The sequence below is a fragment of the Monomorium pharaonis genome, chromosome 6 (assembly GCF_013373865.1).
Source record: "Monomorium pharaonis isolate MP-MQ-018 chromosome 6, ASM1337386v2, whole genome shotgun sequence".
NCBI lineage: Eukaryota > Metazoa > Arthropoda > Insecta > Hymenoptera > Formicidae > Monomorium > Monomorium pharaonis.
The window spans coordinates 23,370,202-23,392,636 of NC_050472.1; the positions used below are offsets into that span (position 1 = coordinate 23,370,202).

The window sequence follows — 22,435 nt, forward strand, 5'->3', positions numbered from 1 at the left end:
ATAACTTTCGTGTGACTACGCAGCCATGCAGAGAGCATTAATCATGCCGCAAAATATAAGGGATGTGTTTAATAATCCACTTACACCGAGATATAAATTCTGGAGACGGTGCGAGATATGACGTCGAGAAAATTCAAGATACGACCTACTCTAGCGTCTACTGTCGTTACTAATATACAAGCAAAGATGGCCCGCGAAAAATAATGGTGGGCGGGAGATAAATAAGCAGGGAAGAAATAAAGCTGAGGCTGCTGCAATCCAGCCGAAAGGTACAAGGGCTGGTGGGGACGGCGGCGGGGAGGCGGTGCAGGCGCACCGGTGTAATAAGGTGCATCGTGCAGGCAGAATAAAAAGATCATCAATTACCACGTGGGGTCCTGGAGCCGCCTATTTTATACGACCTCGCGAGCTAGGTTGCGGAATATTATTCAGAGCATTAGGCATGCTCTCGACCGCGAAGAATTTCCATAAAACCGCTATCTGCCATCTAAGACGCCATAGTTCGCTCTCCCCGTGTCTTCGTTCGTTTCCCCTTGTCTTTGTCTTCAGCAATTCCCGTCCGGCTCTGCCACCTGCATTCTCGCTTCTCTTTCTTCCTCCCTCCACCCTCCCTCTCTCTCTCTCTCTCTCTTTCTCTTTCTTTCTCGTCTCTGTGAAACGGGAAGAAACGCTAAGAGGCGAGAGGATACATTTCCGTAGCTGCTGTTACACGCCGTTTATGATCATCTTGAAATGTGAACGTCACTTATACGCCACGTCCTCGGATTGGTCCTTCGAAAACGTGCTTCAGCGTGTTTGCTGACAATATAACCGAAAAACAGAGACAAATATTGTATCTCGTAATTTTTATATTTTGTTACAAGATTTGATCAGGATAAGTATCAAATCTCTCAAAGTCTGTTTTACTGGTAAACAGTTTGATCGCGCTATATGAAGTGCATCACACTCTATTTGCGCTTATTCTTTTAATAAAAGATTTGAACACTTAGAAAAAAATTATTAGTCGGAATCAAGGTGACCGGGCTTTTAAACTGCAAAAATGAAAAGTGACATACTTTTATCATCTTGAATCTCGATTTACTACAACTGCTCATAATAAAAAATGTTTCCATTGCAGAATATTATTGTAAACAAAGGCTAAAATTACCATTTCAGATTTAAAAAGAATTATTTTTCTCTTTCATGTAGCAATTTATTCGCAAAAATGATAAATCTGCTCGTAATCAAATTGGCTAATGGAAAAGTTTATAAAGTTAATTTCTCATCAAAATTTGTCACGTATTTATATTAATATTGAATCTGAATATTTTTTAATTTCTCAAAGAAACATCGCATCTATTATGAGATTACATTCTGCGTGGTTTATATTATAAAGACGATAAATTCAGCTTTGACCAGTGAATGCACAACGGAAATCGAATGAGTTTCGCTTACTTGACTATTTCTGTAGGAGAATGCCATTGCTTTGGCTTAATGGCGAAAATTACCGCTTTCGATTTATATAGAGAATACGTGCTATTTTCTTCGTTCCGCAGCGTGCTTCATTACGCTCCTCTTAAAAGAAAAGCGGTTTAAGAACCCTCTTTACCTAGCCTTTCGTCCAACGAAAAAAAACCTAAAAGCATGAGTTTGTGTAAAGTATAAGCGGTTAATTAACACACCCGTTGCTGTTTTACCAAAAGCGGATATAAAAGGATTAAAGAATATAGATGTTGTCCTCACTTTTTAGATGTCATTCATACGCGTCTTTTACGCCTAACAATAAGAACCACTGAATTTTATTTACAACATAATACAAGGAACTTTGCAAATTAAATTTACAAAACTCGTGATAATTCTACATCATACAACATTCTTCAAAATAAATTATATTGTAATGAAATTATTTAGAATAAAAAAACAGTAGGAATATTTGTCTTTAAATTATTAATATTACTTCGACATAAATGTATATTAAAACTTTTAATTTATGGAGGAAACATGTTACATAGCTATAATATCTAATAAAAGTTTCTAAAATTTAAATCCATCTTCAATATTAACAAAAAAGTAAAAAGTATAAAAATAAGAGGATTAAGAAAAAAGAATATAATATGGAATTCGGATCAAATAATAAATATGGAAATTTTATGACATATATTTTTTCTAAATAATAAAAACGTTATAATATATTCCATATTCTTCATCCTTGAAGAATTTCGTATTATCTGCACATTTTGAAATTTTTCTCATGAATAAAAAAGATAAAGAAACACACTCACTCGGTTGATTTGCAGAAATAATAATATATATACATTTATATAATGTTTTTAATTTAAAATGTCTCTGTAAAACAAATCTTCAAATTATATACAAGTATGTTATATAATATTGAATAATTCATACTTTATTATTTATTTAAAAAAATTAACACAATAATTATTGAGTATTGGCTTGCTTTTTATCTATTTTAATTTCTGCTGTTTATTATGTTTCCAACAACAACGCATGCTCAAAGTTATTTTAATACATTGACAAATTATAAACAAAGTCTGGTAACGAGTGAAATAATTTAGTTTTCTACGATCTATATCGTTCTTTTCAGATCCATCGTTAATATTATCCTTCTCGTTCATATTTTTAATGACTTCGTATTTGAGCCCGTTAGGCAACGCCTATGAAAAAGCTGCAGTACAATTTTCGATTTAATCACTTTTCTGCACTTTTGCGTAAAAGTAAATGTGAAATTATTTTAATTTCAATCAACTTATGCATGGAAAAAGAAGAAAGATATAACTCTTTTAATTATTAAAGAGCGTGAAGTGATTAAATTCATACGTTTTTAAAATATTTTATTTTTGCAGAGATTATTCTCTACATCTGTGAAAATTCAAATCTTAAACATTGCGAATTTAATGTTACTTTTCTTTAGCAAAATGCATTGTAAATAATGTTATAATAATGACGGTTTATTTTTTAATTGTTTTAAAAGATTTTACACAATTGTTTTTATTATTTTTAATAACTGTTGATAGATTTTATTAGACAACTTTTTTGCCTTCACTACAAAGAAAAAGAAAGTAAACGTAAACTCTAAATCGGAAGTGTAACCAATTTTACATTTAGCAACATGGTCAGCCAACATGACCAGTTTTCACAACGGGGAAAAGAACGAACAAGGCTGGACAATTTATCCCTTGGGTACCGCGAAGAACAGTTACGACTTGGCCAAAGATATCCCAAGCTTTCGAATACGAGAAGGGTCGAGTTTTGCGAACGAGGCAAAAAGGTTGCTCGGTGAAGCGCTAGTGCACATAGTACACGAAAGTTAGGCCACATGCAGACGTCATATTTCTGTATGACGATAGTGTTTGCTATTAGCATGTTCGCGAAATTGAAAAATAATACGAGTTAAAGGATGCGTTGCAAACTTTTAATGGATAAATTTGAATGAATTTAAATGAAGCATTAGTATCTTCGATGTTCTGCACGATTGTCTAACAACCAATTAGTAAAAATCAATTACAAATGTCTGAAATGTAACAATCGAATTTTTCTATAAAAAAACTTGAAAAGAGTTATCAAATTTTTCTCTATTTTCAGAAAGAGAAAATTGTCTGATTGATCTAAATTTGAAAGCATAAAATAGAAAATTCTAATATTTTTAAGATTCGAAAAAAAGAAGAGGGAGCGAGACAGAGAGAGAGAGAGAGAGAGAGAGAGAGAGAGAGAGAGAGAGATATGAAAATATTTATTTTGTTCTAAAATAATGTATACAATACTATTTTTTGATCAATATTGTACATCATTATTTCATATCGCGGTTTAGTCATTTAATATATTAATTAAAACAGAAAATAAAACGTAAATATGTCAGAGAAACGAGAGTTAATATAAGAAAATTAAAAAGAACCTTTATAAGTACAAAGTTTGTATCTTACTTGGTCTTTGAGATATTTCATAACATTGATGAAAATGGAACACCGTATAAATACTCCATTTCACAAGCAGTCCTATACTGCTTGGTATTCATTATGATGATAACAGGTTTGCTTTCATTCAATTAAAAACTTTTCACATCCCTTTATCTTATAGACAGAAAGGAAATGTTACGGGTTCCGGAAGCTGCTTGTCATAATCCAGCTACTTTGACGATTTTTCTTTCCACAAGAGACCGGAAAAAAAAGAGAACTGCCTAATTAACTGATCTTAAAAAGAGTCGTGAAGAACTTCTTTGAAAAGTATAGTTGTGACGAGGGAAATGTCGAGCGGGAAATATCGTGAAAAATACGTGAGTATGAGATAAAATTAGTGAACCTTGGGCGAAATATGAAAACACACCATAGGCGATAAAAATAACAACTCGTGTTAGGGCGTCCGCTCCTTCGAGCGCTTTATACCACGGTTCTGTGTACTTACGGCGATACGGACACGACGGGCGATCCGCGTGTGCGAGTTTTGCGATAATACTATCGAAGAATAACACGTCGAACGTGTTTAAGGGATGTCCCTTTACAATTGTGCGGACGATGGAGAAATCGCTACGTACTAGATGGAACAGTGGATGAGCGGAACAGATTCTTATCATTTCCTGTTATCATTTGCATTTAGACTATGTTTCCTGAAGCAACAGCGAATAACTGAAATGTCTGCGTGAAGCTATACCGAGACTACTGGCAATCCGAATCCGAATAAAACAGTACTGCTTATAATAACACCGCAATGGAGAGTAAGAACGGCCAGAAAATTATACACGATAATATTCTACATCTTCGAATTATTCGAAGATCATTTAAGTGTTATTATATGTACAATTTATTTGTTACAGTAACGCAAAGCGTTAATATTGTCAAGTATTTCGTAAGGTAATTTGATTAACAATTTATATGAAAAAGTAATAAAAGAAACTCACAGATATATATGTACATTAAAACGCTATTTTTGCATATTCGCTTGTAAAATCTGTTCTCCACTTGCTTTGCGAGTTACATGATTTTCCCGATAAATTTATTATAATTACTCGCCGATACCGTGTTGACACTACATGCAGACACAGAAAAACATGTAACGAATGCTTTTATAAAATTGTTAAAAGAAACGTACGAATTGGAGAAATTATTTATTGCGTTCTCCGATCAATAAATGGCTAATAATAAAACGAGAAAAAACGGATACGCTGCATGTAATTATTAGCTACAACAAAATTATAAATATACACAGAAATTTTTATTTGATGTCTAATATCCTTAAATTGCTAAAATGTAAAAGCTTGCGATAAAATAGCAAGTTGAGGTCATAGATACCCAGTTATATTTTATTATATGGTCTAATAGTAGAAGACCGTTTGTTTACAAAGCATCTAGTATCGCTCGACGTAGGCGCCTTTGTTATCGCCGCCTCTTTCGTTCTATAACCGTCCGAAGGGATTCGTGCCGATGATGTACGAGCTGGCTTATGGAGAAAAGCCCTTTTTTCCCCTCGTTACTCCAAAGTGCGCTGCCAAGTTCCATAATAATTCTTTCCCGAATATCATTATTATACCGTCGGGTCTTCGTTACAGTCGATCTCCCGAATTTTACGCGGCTTCGGAATGAACCGAAGAACGTAACAAAGCGGAATGAGAGCTCGAAGTGCCAGTGCGCGTTACACGAACACACATATACGCACGCACATACACACACAACTTTTAACAATGTTAAGTATACTGCCAGTTATACTGTTTTCAAAGTTTGCACCTTTATCTTTAAGTTTAAATGCTCTACAGATGTAATGATGTTTTAATAAGAAATTTAATTATTGAAAAAAATCAAGAATACTTTTATATCAAACTCTGGTAGATTAATAACTGACATTTTATAAATAACGTATTACGCTTATAGTGCGTAATTGTAAGTTAATTATAAATACAATATTGCAAAAGTATATATTACATAAATAATACGTTAATAAATAAATTGAAAAATAATTGGTGAAAAAAAAATTTGACAGAAAATCGCTAGATTTTTAAATAGATTTTCAGAAATTTCCTTTCGAAGAGTGTTTGTCAGTCTCTGTAGTCAGTTCCTAAAATAGTTTATCGATCTCTTAAATATTTTGTTGGGAAGAATATAGTCAATTCGGAATCGATTGAAGGGATAAACTGTAGCTTCGTCTGCCCTCTATAAGGAAATTTATAAGCTATTCAATGGTATACCTTCTGATAACACACAAGCAATATTTTCGTACATTCTTCCTAAGAAATTTACTTTATCAAAACTATCACTTGTTGATTTACAAAGATATCGGTCATTGGTACAGTAGTAATTGTATATAAATATTTGTACCTGATGTATTTTATGTCCAAAAGTATTTTACATCAGAATTGTATCATAAATTTCAAGATTATGTTTACATAGATTATTTATATATTGTTTATATTATGTTTACATAAATCTTTTTTTACACAGATAGTAAAGCAACGTAAATTATAATAAATGGAATAAAACAGAAAAATAATTAAGTCATTAAGACTGTTAATACATTTTTAGTATTGAAAAAATTAAAATATATAATATTAAAAATGAAATAAAATGTAATTTTTACTATTTTCAATAAAATCTTAATTTTATGTGATCCATGAATTATTATTTACATATATGACATGTAAAATATAGTTTACATGTTTTACATAATATATACAGGCAATGTAATTATTTATTTATTAATAATTTTTATTTTTTATACATATATTATAAACATGGAAGAGAACCACAAAATCATGGATGTTACCTACGATTCATAAACATGGCTACGTTGTTCAATGTTGGTCGACATTTTATGAACAGAAAAATGCTTCAAAATAAAATTCTCTCTGCTACATTTACCATATATAATATGCTAGAAAGAACAATAAAATATTTTATCATCTATTATTACTTATTTTATATATATAAAAGCTTTACTTTTTCATCAAAGTTTATTATTATTTTAGTATAATACAAGAAAAATGTATTGATTTAAACATTTATTAATGCCTTTAATCCTATTTACTTACAATTTTAATGAAGATATTCTCTGCACAGGCTTGTTTTTATATACCTCCTTTTATCTACTATTAACTCTTTAGTTAACATATATAATATATATAATAAAAAGTAAAAATTGTAAATAAATTTTGCTTGTTTTAATTAAACGAAATTTTAATCTTCATGAAATATTAAATGCATCAAATAAGTTTTTGATTTAAAAAAGTAAATAAGTAAGCAAAAAAATTATTTAACAATAAATAATAAATATTAAAAAACTATAAAATATCGTAATATAGCACTGAGTCTTATTTAAAACTACATACTTGAAATTGATCAGATACATATATTGTAAATGAAAGATACGTTAGACAGGAACAGCCTGCATAATATCTTTTTATTGAAATACAGTCTTCTTTCATTCAGTCTATAATTTAACAAATTATGCTACATTGTAAATCAGAAGCTTCGGTGGAAAGAATGGAATGCCTACAACACAAACGTAACAATTCGCACAAAGAATTATCACGATTGTCTAACATTTATTGCCCAAGTACACGATAAGTTACACATTATATTTACACGGGAGGGAAGAGTTATTGTGACCACAAATGCAAAAACTAATATAACTTATAGCTTAGCGTATATACACACGTCCCTGAGGCTTATTCTACATTATCGTACACACACCATTATTATACAATACTAATAGCTCTATGCATTGAATAAACGCGACGTTGTATATAATTTACCGATTATCACACGTCTACATATATATACACAGCACATTTGGGGTCATCACAAACATACGCAAGCGGCATCGCGAAATTGATGGGTCCATTTGGAAAATTCAAGCCAAACTTGCAATTTGCAATCGACTCGCGAAACTTGATTGATTGATAACAAATTCGTTAGGAAAATGAAATGAAAGCTCCAAGCTGATGAATCGCTAGTATTGCTTTGACGAATGAAAATACTGCATATTCGATATTTTGTGTAAGAGCGCTGTTAATAATTGTAATACATAGCAACCTATAGATTTATTTTTACCTGCGTTCAACACGCACACACACACTGAAAAGAAATTAAACATCTCGTGTAAAATATCGAAATAGATATTCAGATATTAAAAAGGTTTTGAATTTTAATCTTAACTTTTAACAAACTTTTCATATTTCAATATTTTACATATAAATGTTAAAATTAAAGAAATACATATTAATTATTTAAAATAACCTTATTAAAAACTGTTGAAATAATAAAAAATGTTTATTAATAAAATAAAACTTTATTAAAATTTATTTGCAAATTATTTAATAGTTTATAATTTACAGTTTAGAAAGCACTACATTAAGGTATAACATCGTTCGTTGAAGTATGTATACTCTGTAGAATCATTATTTACTTAGAAATTAATTAATCACTAAATAGCATACGGATAAAAAACTGATGTTTTCTATAGATATATGCCATTTATGTACAACATAAGTCTATTATACAATTGCTATATATTATTTGTATGGTCTCGAGGTATTCGAATTAAAAACACTTTATTGAATATTCCGTTGACAAACGGAAATTTTCAGAAAATTATTGTCATCCTGTAACATAAGCAATGATTACATTAAACTAACACTTTTGTGTACGAAAGTCTTTACATGAATTAAAAATAAATTCCAAGAAATAAAAGCATGATAGTAAGCACAATATTATATGCTATTATTTAAATCATTACATAATATATTTTATATGGCACTATAAATTTCTGTTCGCGGTCTTAACAATTTCTTGTATGATTTTTAAATCTTGTATGATTTAAAAAAATAATGGACTGACTGCAAAATCAACTATAAATATAATTATCATTTCTCTTTGATGCCACAATATTTAATACGTCAGCAATAAAGAAAATTCGATAGAATCTTTTATGAAGCAATATAGGCAGGTTTTACAAAGTATTATTACATTATCCGTACTCTTGACTACAATAAAGAACATCCACTATCAGTTTGAATAAAATGGAAAATGGAGTAGTCCTCTCTATAGCTACTATATAGAGATCATTGAAATAGCCACTTATAATACAGTAAATTCGTTTTGGAATCTTCTCTTTTATTTAAAAACCATTAACATACTTAAGCAAAATAATTCTTTTTGTGATAAAAATTTTCATTAAAATTTTTTTTTCATTCGTGTGAAACACATTTTTCGACGACATAATTTACGTGACCGAGAAACAAAAGACAAAATAAATCAATAGAATTGTAATTATGCTGCAAAAATGATTCACGAAACAATGGCAATTTAACTTATCGTTATATAAAGTATATGCTATTTAAATTTATTTTATATTAATTTCTTAATAAATAAATTTCAATCTATTATTTCAGAGTGTTTCTTATCTCTTTGCTATATATATATATACACACACTATTTATTCTTAATTGATATTTTCTATTTAAGACGTAACTAAATTTAACATTCACATTAACATTTACATTTTTTATATAAAAAAAAATAAAATTAAGAATTCTATATATTTATATACATACATATGAAATTAGACAAAAATAATGCAGCTTCTAAAAAATAATAAACAACTTTTTACACTTAAAATTATGTATTTAAAATAGCTACGCATTATGTAATCACTCTCGTTCTTTACGATCTTGTACGTTTAGACATTATTAACAAATTGCAAGCTTCTACTTTAAATAATTAACAATCAGAAATACAAAAATGATAACAACATATATTCACATCGACATCATTATTTATATATATTTGTAAAATAAATAATATATTATTAATTTTTTAAATCAAAATTAAAATATCATTAAATATCAAAAAATATAAAAATAAAAAGTGTATATTTATATGAAGCATAACTTTTTGCGTGAGCTAAAATAAAATTTTTATATTGTTATCAATATTTACTTTACTAACTAATTAGAAAATGTAATTGGAAATAATATGTGCCTCTGTTTACTGAATCTACAGACTTTCTTCTTCACTTTCAAGTGATGGCGAGGTCAACAGAATTACCGCTTGGAATGGAAACGATAAAAGCCAGCTACTCTGGCTACCTTTAGCGCAAAGGGGTTAATAAATTGGTGGCTTTCTACGTCTTTAGGGTGGAAAGTCTATTAGTATACGTTCGGCTTGCAATGTGTTAATTACGCTTCTCACGAAGTACCCTGGTCACTCTGGCGTGATCAGCCAGGTACTCCAAGGACTTCATGCAAAAACAACTCTTTGCTCTACACTTCGCTTTACGCAAATTTCATGTACAACAGGAAGAGATCTTTTACGCTAAGCAGTGATCTCACGCGGCGTCATTCTTATCGACATTCCTTCGTTGTGACGTGTTCACCACGTTACGATGCTGAGTCTCGTATCTGGAGAACGTTTTCACTGCGTTATTCTCCTTCGCGTAATAGTTTCTAGATGTACAACGGTGGCCTACGTGGATAAACCACCGGCCAGTATCACAGTTATGACGGTTATCCCGAAATTTGTAAATAAATGACGATGAAACGACGATGAGGCTGTTGCCGATTGAAAATCGATCTGCTCGTCACCAACATCATCGCCCTTTAGCATCGGCTCGTCTTTCATACCAACAGCCTTCTTCTCATGGCTGTGATCGATTTTCCACGTCTTCTTCGACTCCCGCCTCGTGCCTGGTCTGCGCGTCGTTGGCGGCTTATCGATCCCTGAAAATATGGCAATACAATAAATTTGGTGATCAGAGTTAGTGTCACCGAAGTATCAGGTGTGCTTTTGATAGGAAGCGAGATACTTTGTAGCGTGCTTCTAATACGAATCCTTTTGCGGATTGAGACACTTGGGAGACTAATGTGTAACCTTGCTACTTTCTTCCACATAGATTCTCTAGAGAGTTATTATCTTTTCTCTTGTTCACTTTTCGAACAAGTTAGTGTTTTCTTTACAACTCTTTCTCATAATATTCTAGTTGTTAACGTCTCTAAGCATTATATTAAAATTAACTGAACAAATAAAGGACATAATATCATTAATTAATTTACTCTTATCAGAGGAGTTTCTTTTTAAGAATTATAATCGAAAAGCTATTATTGGTTAAAAGCAAAGTTAAATAACAAATTTCTTAATTGGAGCGAATGAGATTACGTGAGTTTAAATGCGTACAATCCATTACGACGAAATAGAAACAGTATGATTTCAAAGTTAATTATAAAAGCTAAAAGCTCGCGTGTGTTTCTGTATTAGTTTACATGCTTATCGTTATTCGCTAGCATTGGTTTATCAATTGATTTCAATGTAAAATCATTTGCAGCGGATGTTCGTCTGTGAAGCAAACATACCATCCACGTTAAATAAAAATAATCATAGATGATCGATTTTCACAATCATGGTATTGATAGAAGTCAACGTTGACAATTAAAAAGTACATTAGCTAATTGCTGGATCACTGATAAACATCGGCTAAAAAATCGGTCTACTGTCTGAATAGAGATTGAACGTCCGTCGCAGTATGCAACGCAGTAGAAAGCCGCTTTACGTCGAATAGCGTTTGAAGCGAACGGGCGTAAATGGCGAATCGAGATATCGGTAAAGCCTGTCCGCGAGTAATAACCGGAAAAATAATCGGCCAGGCGGTCGGACTTTCCGCGCGATGCTCCCCGGTTTGACGTATTGGAATGTCGTCCGTACGGTGTTCCCGCAAACCCGGAGAGCTCTTGTCATTTGCACACTCCGTCGAAATGTCGAGAGTTCGGAAGCGATATTAATTCTCTCGCGCGTGCATCGACATTCCCGCACGAGAGACGAAAGTAGACTTTTTCTAATTAATCCGCAGACTGACAGCGTGCAGGCCGCATTATATGCTGAGGTGACAATCGCTAACAATTGAGACTACAGGACAAAGGGGAATGTTGATAGATTATGACAAGGATGATGTTGCAAATATGAGGGTGGGAAATGTATTTTTTTTTTTTTTCTTTGACTTTGATGCAGCGTACAAGCTTTCGTGTAAGGTAATTGAGAACGCAAGAAAAAATTAACTGTCTCTTTTAATTAGAGTTTAGCTATGTAATTATTGAAATAGCTACACTTAAATTTAATCAAATAACTTTTTGTTAGACGAAAGACAAGTATACTTTATAATAAATTATCAAATATACTTATATTTCTGTATATTTTATTCTTTAAAGTCTCTTTTGCATATTTCAGGCTGAAAGTTACCTTCGCGAGCAGATGCGAGCCAAACATTGTTGAAATAGTAATCAACTTTCGTTCGATGTGCAGAAGCTTATGCAACGTTGATTTCAATTCGCGAACGACAATTGTGTTTGCACTTCTGCAAGGTCAATGCGTTTATGTTTACTCGTAGTAGCTGTTTGCAAATCTCGGAAAGCGTATTCGCTGCGCAGCGTGTTCAGAAGTACAGATGCGGAATGTGTGCTCTCGGCGACAGTTTCGTGTAGCAGCGCAATTTAATAAATACATTAATTAATACGCTCGGACACTACGTTTCGGTTAAATATCGGAATTGCGGTCGAGCCCTGTGTTACCGCGCTGTTACCGAAAAGCCGTTGAAACGGCCGTTCGTCCCGAATGCCTTAAATTACAAATTTACATTTATTAGCGTGCCGTTCTATCATCGTCTTTGATGCTTGCTGTGCGTTTGCGGTAATGAATATTGCGACTGTGGTTTAAGATGCTCAGAGCTCTTCCACCTCACTGCAATTAGCTAGTAATGTGTTCCACCGTAAGACCCGTAATTCTGTTCACTTCACTACCTGTGATGCCTGCCATTTCACGATAACGCGCTTTATAGCGCCTGAAGGTGAGCAATGATCAACCGTGGAGGCTAAAATAATTCAACTTGTCTTCTTTCCATTTATCTTTTCATCCGTCTTTCGCAAAGAATTACGAATAACGCGAGAAATTATGGATATACCTTAGAAGTTTCCTCCGCACCATCAGTCTCGAAGAAGTAAAAGTGTTAAGAGACGGAGGGACGCAATTATTTCATTAGTACAGCTCTATAGGATCGTAAAAATTGAGAGAAATCTAGAACGCTTTTGCTCTGAAGTCTCTGAAAATTTAGCTAGATCTAAACTTGAAAACAATTTAAAATTATTGGACTATCAAAATAATTATGAGGGATGCGTTCAGTATGATGAGTAATGTTGCAAAAATTTGCAGTATAGACACTTTAGCCAACAATTTGAGCAAATTATATGATGATTTTGATGGTCTGACAAAATTATTTTTAGATCTGCATCATTTCAGAGCACACAAAATCGTTCTTCCCGTATAACTGCTAATAATATCTAGAAGTTGTATCATTTACTAGTGTTGCGAAATCAGATTTATCGGACCAATTGCAACTTAATTCTTTCTCAAAGAACATCCGCTTCTACCGGCAAGCGAAGCAAAAGTGAACTAACGACCATGGCTACCACGGCGCATTTATCGGTCACATCTATACGCGCTCCCGCGCGCGCGCACGCTCCCTCATCCGGCGATATAATGCAATTTGAATATAGGCCATCATGCACAGACTTTGCATGCCATGCGTGCACGTCATTGTACAGACTCGGAACGACCGATGCGGTAGCGCTGAGTTTCCTTCGCAGTCTTAACCATTCTTGTGGGGGTATTCTAGTCTAAAGCGCGAGAAAGTTTGCCTACTTTGGAGAAATTTTTAAGAGAAAACATCTGCACTATTCTTCTACACTTTTATACATCTACTTATTTAGTAATTTAATAAATATCTACAAATTTTTCAAATGTTTATTAGTTTTTATATTACGTAAATTAAAAAAAAACGTTTTTTAACAACATTTTTCAGAAACTACTGAAACTCTATAATTGACTTCAACTTTCACGTATGTAAAATACATCCCTGTTTATTCTTTATTTCGCGAAGTAGAATTGTTGCAATATCTATAATTTAACTATTGTTTCACGTGAATTAAATTCAATCAGTTTTGTTAAAAAATCGATATTTGTTCTTTAAAATTGTGCATTTTAATAACTTGCAATATTTTTCATTAATCCTAGTTCAGTTAGTCATATATGTGTAGATTAATAAAAACGTAGAAAAATGTGTGCAGCAATTTTTTTAATAAAAAGAAATTCCCCCCAAAAGAAAAAGCTTTCTTTCGCTCTCTAAATTAAAAAAGACCCGTAAATTATCCCTCTCGTGCGACTTGTCTCCTTTTCGAAGAAACCGCGCCGTCGATGATTCGTTCTTTCTCACTCCTTCGCTTTCTATCCTGTCGTCAGTTCAAGTAAGATACCCATCGAAGTTAACCGATTTCAACGAAGCATGTAATCCACGGCTCGTCCCCTCCTCCCGGTAATTATTGCTAATATCGTTAAACGTGTACGCGATGTCGAGCTGCGCCGGCATTGGAAAAAGCTCCCGATAATAGAGACAGAGAGGCATGCTAGTCAACCGACATTTCACTGGGACGCGAGTCCAGCTGAAATTAAACTACTGGGCTAATTATTGGAGAAGTGATTCGCAAGAATGGAAAATTCGTGGTGGTTGGTACAGGTGTGTCCCCGAGCTTTCTCGTCGCGTCGCTTCAACCGCAGTATTTTATTCGCAATTGTCGATAATTAAGTGCCTCGCGCTCCCGTTCGTTATCCCTTTATCGTTACCCAATCATAAACGGCGAGTTTTGTTGAAGCATCGTTTTCTTTCTCTCCTTTTGAGCGGACCGCTTTCGTCCTTCCTCTCTCGCTGCCTGTCGTCCCTTTCCCCACCCCTGTCGACGCTCTAATTGGAGAGACGATCAATTAACATCAGCGAGGTCGAACGGAACGGACGGGCCGTGCTTTACGCATTTGGCGTGCTTGCCACTTGAATCTCTCGCGCGTGAGATCCAATGAAATATAATGACGGCGAGCGGAATGGACGCGTGACGTAGTGACGCGAAGATGAGTTGACATGACATGACGCGACGCGATGCGACACGACGCGACGCGGCACTACGTGTCTCGATCCCTTATCTCTTATCCGGCCTTAATTCGCGGCGCGATGATGCCTCCGAGGAATTCTCCTTACGAAGGGGGAGAGGTTTCCTCTTCGCTATATTTTCACTTTACCGTTCTTCTTCCTATACACGAAGAAATGACGAAGTTACTAGCGTCGTTAGCTAATAAGAGGCAACGTCTTTCACGTCCTGTTCGCGATCGCCGTTCTTTTGCTCGATCACATCCATCAACGCGACGAGGGTAAGTGTTGGGACAAGGGTAAACAGGAACAGGAGTTCCTGTGTCTGACTTCCAAAGTTCATATGCACGTAACGATGATGGAGATCAAGCGACGACCTCGGTGGAACGGCGCGGGGAACGATGTGCATCGGTACACTGAGATTAGGGCAATTACGCCGAGGAGGCGATATCGATCGGCGATAAACCGATAAGTTATCCGTTTAAGAATCGCGCCCGCCCTGGATTAATTTTGAGGTGGGAGATGTTCCCGTCGCCATCCCGAAATAACTGCGTTGCACTCGGGATGCGCGCATGTTTTTCATTCGTTTCGCCGCGTACGCCACAATAAGTTTTAATCCGTATGTTTTCGCGAAACAAGTTTAACTACAAAATTCATGTTGCGTTTTCCAGTAATAAGCAAAACCGATTTAAATCCCTTATGTACGGCGGACGCGATAAAAAATAAAAAATAATGATAGTAACAAATATACAAGCCTCAAAAGAGTTTGTATAATCTTACAACGTGTAATATTTATTATTTTCTATTATTTATACGAGAAATATAGAGCATGCAAGTAACTAATCCCCCTTTTCCGCTCATGATGCGCGCAAAGCAGGAAGCGGAGAAGAATGGGATGTGTGTGCAACATTTGCAAAATAAAATTTAATTATGAGTAAATTATCTGTATCACGTAATTACGTCAGGTAATCACTAAAGCATGAATATTAAAACATACATACAAATGATCCGCGTAATAATATACGTACTATAAAAATTAAACGAGATATTTAGTGCACACAATTTTTCGTATGATGGAAACGTAGCGCGAATAAAGGAATTGGGAATCGACTTGAAATAACGAATGATTAAGCATTCTTTATGCGAAAGTAAACGGTACATCGCAAATAGAACAAAAGTGCGTTACTATACATATACAGATATAAACTTATATAGATTAATGAGAGTTCATAAACGTTACTCACTATAAAGTTTTATCTTCCCATCGGTCTCTCCGAGAGAGTTCGTCGCCACGCATCGAAAGGACCCGAAATCCTGCGCTCTTACAGATTTTATGACGAGCTTCATCGTCATTTCGTATAATCCTTTGGAAATTGTTTCGACCTTATAGTTCTCGTCTGAAAAAGTGTCGAAAATATCGAAGTGTACAGATTAAGTGCAACAAATATGTGCTAACGCACACATATAGAAAATGAACACGTTAATTTCCATAGAGATTTACACGATCAATCATAGCTCGCATATAACATTGCATGTATAGTTTATAAAGAAACAAACTCGTTATATGAAATGTATGGGTTAACAAAATCAACAATAATTAATAAAACAAAGTTCATGAAACTCGGCGCATGCACTCGCCGCGAATAAAAAATACACTCGTTCCTTCTAATCGAAGTCAATGATTCAGAAGGTTGTTAACGGGTAACGCGTGACGCACAAAACCGGCTTTTTCGCGTTGATGCAATTGTACTTGTCTCTCGTTAAAAAGCTAATTCGTTTCATTGCCGCGAGTGGAGGAGCACTAACTAGACAGGCTTCCATGGCAGCCCGGAATAACAGAAAATTCCGGATCGATGCAGCAGTAAACTTCGTATTTACGTTCCAAGCCGCTTAAACATTATGGAACCGTGCAAAGTACGCACGGAACGGACCGTGTTATTCGTGCAAATGCCATTTTCGTTCTGGCACGTGGAAGACGACGCGAATGTCGATTTTCGTGTTATTAGTTCCAAGCTACGATATTGTCGATGCGAAAACGTTATTTCAGAGGAAAGTTTGCCGGCACTCATATTGGTATGTGCCGCGTTATCCGAAACAATAAAATAGTATTCTTTCGTTAAGAGTTTGTTTGCTACATTCACCGATTGTGAAAGTATACACATTTATATAATTTTATAAATGTATATTTAAATCTCTCTCTCTTTCTCTCTTTCGCGCGCGCGCGTCTGTGTGTGTGTGTGTGTGTGTGTGTGTGTGTGTGTGTGTGTGTGTGTGTGTGTGTGTGTGTGTGTGTGTGTGTGTGTGTGTGTGTGTGTGTGTGTGTGTGTGTGTGTGTGTGTGTGTGTGTGTGTGTGTGTGTGTGTGTGTGTGAAAGTGATACAGAAAATATTTTTAAAAATATTGAGAATATCTTGTTGGGATATTTCTGATAATGAAAATGGAGTATATGCACTGATGTAATAAAACTGAAAAATTAAATAAAGTTATTTGATATAATATTAACTAAATTTTTTTATTTACAAACTAAATATTCGTTGATCATTTATAATTCTTATTTAAGAGAAAAATAAATTTTTGGTGTTGTTTTGAATAATTTAATTTTCCGTTTTACATTTATTACTTGTGCTTAATTAATTATTCTTCTCTTACTGTCATCCTAGAAATATGACAACATCTATGATCTAATAATAGATAAGATTATTTACAATATGCAAATGCATGTTTTCCACAGAATGAAAAATATTTATCATTAATTTTCTTAAAATTGTTTTAAATAAAAAGATAGAAACATATGTGTAGTAAAAAAAATGTAATATACACAAATATATGTAAGACAGCATTTAATTTAATAAGAATCATCTACAATCACATGCTAATAGTAGCTGTCTCTTTGTAATTAATCGACAAAAGTTTCAATACTAATATTATCCATTAATACGTGAAACGCTTTCGTTAACAATAAACCTGCTAGACCGAAATCACGATAAAAATTTTGAGAACTTCATGAGAACAATTACGCGCGTTAATTAATTCGCAGATCTTTCATTATAACACTTTAAGAAAAAAATTTTAGCCTGTACGCGGAGAGTGCTGTCATGAATTAACCCGACACGAGATGGCACGCACACATCTTAAGTTTTAATACCGCTGCCCTTGCCCTTAACCCCTTGCATATCGCAAAGGTGCATGGTAGCAATTAGAGCGAAACGACCGCGTTAGCGGGGTGTAATTAAGGCGAATTGCATTACAGCTGCTCGTGCGTGCACCTCCCGGTGTGCGCATGCAAAAAAAAAAGAAGAAGAAAAAGAAGAAGAAAAGAATTTATAACAATTATTTCGTAAATTGGAATAAAACGCGCTCTCGGTTTCATTAAATCTCTCATTTTTCCTTCTTTTCAGACAAGTATTATTCTTCAATAAATATTATCTTAAGCAGCAACGAATTTAGAAGACGTCAATGTTTGTATAATTCCACGAAGAAATAATTTGCCCTCACATAATAAACATAAAATATTTAAGAATTGAATTCTTAATACCGTGAATTCTTATTACTTTGTTTTATATAATAAAAGTAACGGTATCGCACATTTGGGTGTTCCATTCGTTTCGTTCTGAATAAACTTAGTTGCATAAATTAGTTGCCTGTCATGATTAAGATTTATATTTGTACGCTTGATAAAAAGAGAGAGCAGAGGAAACAGATAATTAAAATATTGATTTTTAAAACAGTCAATTTAATCATTCTCTTTTATACACTTTTTCAGTTTTATCATTAATAAAAATAAAAAGCACACATCATATTTAAGCAAATAAAAATATCTACTCACCATTAGCAATAGTTTCGTTTGATGGCCTTGTCCAGTAAGTGATAGGACTAGGATGGGCTTCACTACGGCATTCCAACATGAGAGTTTGTCCTTCGTAAGCACCTACTAGCTGATTCTCGATCCAAACCATTGGCTGAACTGTGCAAGGTTATACAAATCACAATAAAATACACATACGTTAAAATAAAAAAATATAGTAATCCTATTAAAAAAGCAACATTTATTTTTACTTTGTTTTTATAGATGTTTCTTCCAACAAATCTTTTATTACTTTGAGTTGAAAAATTATGCAACATGGCTTTGATCGAGTACTAGATATATATTAATTTCATTTCATATAACTGTTATTTTTTTTAATGAACAAAGTCTAATTAGCAATATAATGTTAAACGTACTTGATGTTAAAAATTATAAAGCCGTGAAATCATAGCGCACGCACGCACGCACGCACGCAAGCACGCGCGTTAAACGTTGTACATTGTGACGAATTCGTAAAATTCGGTATTTCGTTAAATTTTATATGGGTGCATAGAATTTAATGGAATACCCAATTTTACGAACTCGTCACAAGGTACAACATCTGACGTTTGACGCAAAAGTCTTACTAAAGCTCCAGTTCCAGCTCATTTTTAAAACATGTTTCCTCGCAATAGGGTTCTCTTATTTTTTAATCAATCCAGAAACGTCACTTGTCCTCGTGGTAAGCGACTTGTTATATGGCATAGTAAAATTACGTAGCCAGCGGCGGGAAAGATTTAACTCCGTTTTCAGGAACAATGGCCCTCGGGATCAGCTATTCACCATGCCTACCCCGAGAGGCGTCATTACGCGAGATCGCTCACACCACTCGCGAGTACGACAATTTAAATTATATTTTGCGACAAGCGCGCGCAATGCGCGCATAAGAATATATTTCTACCTACTCGAACTATTAAAATATCATTCGCATGCATTTCCGCAATTTATATATACGTATATATAAAAAGCGGAGGATGTGAACAGAACAGTCAGGGTTTCGATTAAATTAAAATTTTCGAACTGAAACTTTAACGGCGTTACGTCGTGCACATTATATTCTATATGGTATTTTTATTCTGAAAAATCAATCCACGATAACTGTGCATAAATTTCGATTAATCTTCGTTTTTCCGTAAAGATTAAATAATTTTACGTAATATTTTTTCTCGCCTTGCAAAATGGAAACGCATTTAGTTATATTTCTCTCAATCGCAACGGAAAAGCCATTTATACAACGTAGTTTACGTATTTCATCGCGTTTCACGCTACCGCTTGGATGAAAGTATTCCTTAACGTTGGCCATAAAATGGAATCTAGGATCACGCAGCGAAATTACGTACAGTGAACAGTGAGGAGGATCCGCTTGCTGACTGTTGGTGGCACCCCGTTAGACGCTATACAGAGATACGGTCCCATATGGAGACGCGTGATTCGTGTTATTTCCAGCTCCGGGCCCATGATACTACCCGCTGCAACAGTTTATACATGTAGATGTAGGCATACAAATTCATATGAACATGGATTACGACGCATTATTACGTACGCTTCGCTCATCGTTCAGTGAAACGCACCTATGACACGATCTGACCAATTGCACACGTTAATACCGCGTCGTTAATTTTTCAACGTCCCGAATTACGGGGATATTTTTGATTATAAATCACAAATTTAATCATCCCGGTTTATGGATAATATTATCTTTTATGATACATATAATAATTTTAACTGTTTAATACTATGAAATGATTTTTAACGTCAAATAATAAGCAAAGAAATGATAAAAGTTTCTAATTATTTTGCAGCAAAAGTACATTAAATTTTTTATATTATTTTTGAAAATTATGTAAAAAAGAGGAAAATATATGTTTTCATTTAAGCTTCAGAAAACTTATATAGACGTTTAAATACATGGTTTAAATAGTTTTAGATTATATAAATAGATCACAGTTATATCTGCACATGATTTGTAAAAAAATTTTGTTTTTAAATTTTTAAGTTTTTAGCTCTATATCAAAATAAGATAATGTTTTTTATTTCATGAATAGTAAATATCTCAAAAAATGATATTTAAATTCTGTGAACAAATTCTTTTTCTAAAAAATTAGAAAATCCTTTTTTAATCACATTATTTTGGATTATATACATTTAACGTTGAAAAATATTGCATTTAATAAAAAATAACGTAGTTATAATAATAAATATAGTTTTGTCATATAAATTATGCATTGAACCAATTTTGACTAATACTTATTAATAACTAGTAACGTTTAAGTAATTGTATCCTTTTTCTCATTTTCTTGGCATACCTTTTCATAATGTACATGTTGTATGTATACCGCGTTGTGTAACCAGTAAGCGCATGTGCCATAATTAAGTGGTAAGCAAGTAATAACATGAAACATATTTAAATTCATGTTCTGTATTTTGCAAAATGTTCAAAACACGTAAATTATAATAGATGACACAAACTGAATATATCTTTTTATGCGTGAAAAAGCAATTAAAAGATTCCGCAATACATACATATTAACAGAAAAAAAATAGAACATTGATTTATTACCAAATGACATAATTTTGTTAGACTTCACATTGTATATAAATGGAACGTAACATAAATATTAATATGCGAGAGTGGACAAAGTAGCACTCATTATGTCAGCTGTAATTTCATATGTTATAAATTAATATTTGCTCTCTGATATTTTCCAATAATTTCTGTTTCGATTGTTGCAATACGGTCGACTAGCTTAATATTGCGAAACAATTGATTTCAAGTTTAATTAAAATGTGTATTTCCTTAATTTCGATATTATATAATTAATCGTGCTAATCGATTTGTACATTGAAATTACAATTAGTTCCGCGTCGTGAGTGTGCAATGAAGTTAAATTGACAATCTAGCACATTCATTTCGAGTTTGATTACCATAATTTATATAGTTTCTTTAGAGATCAACAGCCTACTAACATTGTACTATATTTTCAGAATAAAATTCTTATAACTTATACAACATGAGAGTTTATAACTTATTAAAATAATGCGTACGTATATACACAATACACAAATTCTATTCTAATAACAGTTTTACAGAATTTATAGAAATAACAATAAAAATATATAAATACATGTATGCATTAAATGTTTTAAATGCGATGATAGAATTTTTCATGGAAGAAATAAGATAATTTTGAATAATAAGATTTTCTACTAATAATATTACAATGTCTTATTAATTACTTTACAATGCTTCTAAAATATGTTGACATGTGTAAAAAAAAGTACTTGTTGTTTTTCAATAATTTTAATAATTTATTAATTTTATTTTTACACAATTGTCACATTAATATAAAAATATCAGTTATTCTATCTGAGCTGAGAAAGAATTCGTTTTCAACATTGATTTCATTTAGTACTTAAATACGTATCGCGAGACTTATGCGAACGTCTGCACATTTCGACGACAGCTTAAAAAGTGCTTTCATTCATACACCTGTTGAGGCATTTGAGATAAATTCGTACTTCAAACTTTTATCGTCTGCAAAACGCAAAATCTCTTAGTATGAATTATCATACAAGAATAAAAGGACGCAGAACACTCTCCCCTATTATCGGAAGTCAAACGGAGTGCGCGGATCTCGATTGCAAAAATCGTAA

The 22,435-nt window shown here is 33.3% G+C and overlaps 2 protein-coding genes across 4 annotated transcripts in view; one reads left to right on the top strand and one right to left on the bottom strand.

The window, feature by feature from the left end:
* The window catches only part of LOC105832496 (soluble guanylate cyclase 89Db), a 169,300-nt gene that overhangs the window by 32,486 nt on the left and 114,379 nt on the right, over positions 1-22,435 (top strand). Inside the window, exon 1 of one of the 2 annotated variants that reach the window (XM_036288641.1) lies at positions 11,048-15,218. The exons of the other annotated variant lie outside the window; for it this stretch is intronic. The gene's annotated coding sequence lies outside the window, so the exon portion shown is untranslated. Of the gene's footprint in view, positions 1-11,047; positions 15,219-22,435 lie in introns of those variants that run through there. 2 annotated transcript variants of the gene reach the window in all.
* The window catches only part of LOC105832499 (opioid-binding protein/cell adhesion molecule homolog), an 89,023-nt gene continuing 76,419 nt past the window's right edge, over positions 9,832-22,435 (bottom strand). The window contains exons 5-8 of one of the 2 annotated variants that reach the window (XM_036288645.1): positions 20,122-20,250; positions 18,764-18,901; positions 16,182-16,334; positions 9,832-10,699 (exon numbers count right to left, since the gene is read on the bottom strand). In XM_036288645.1, coding sequence (XP_036144538.1) covers positions 10,446-10,699; positions 16,182-16,334; positions 18,764-18,901; positions 20,122-20,250 — 674 coding nt within the window. In that variant the 3' untranslated portion in view covers positions 9,832-10,445. The remainder of the gene's footprint in view (positions 10,700-16,181; positions 16,335-18,763; positions 18,902-20,121; positions 20,251-22,435) is intronic. The other variant, XM_012673501.3, reaches the window with a different exon arrangement.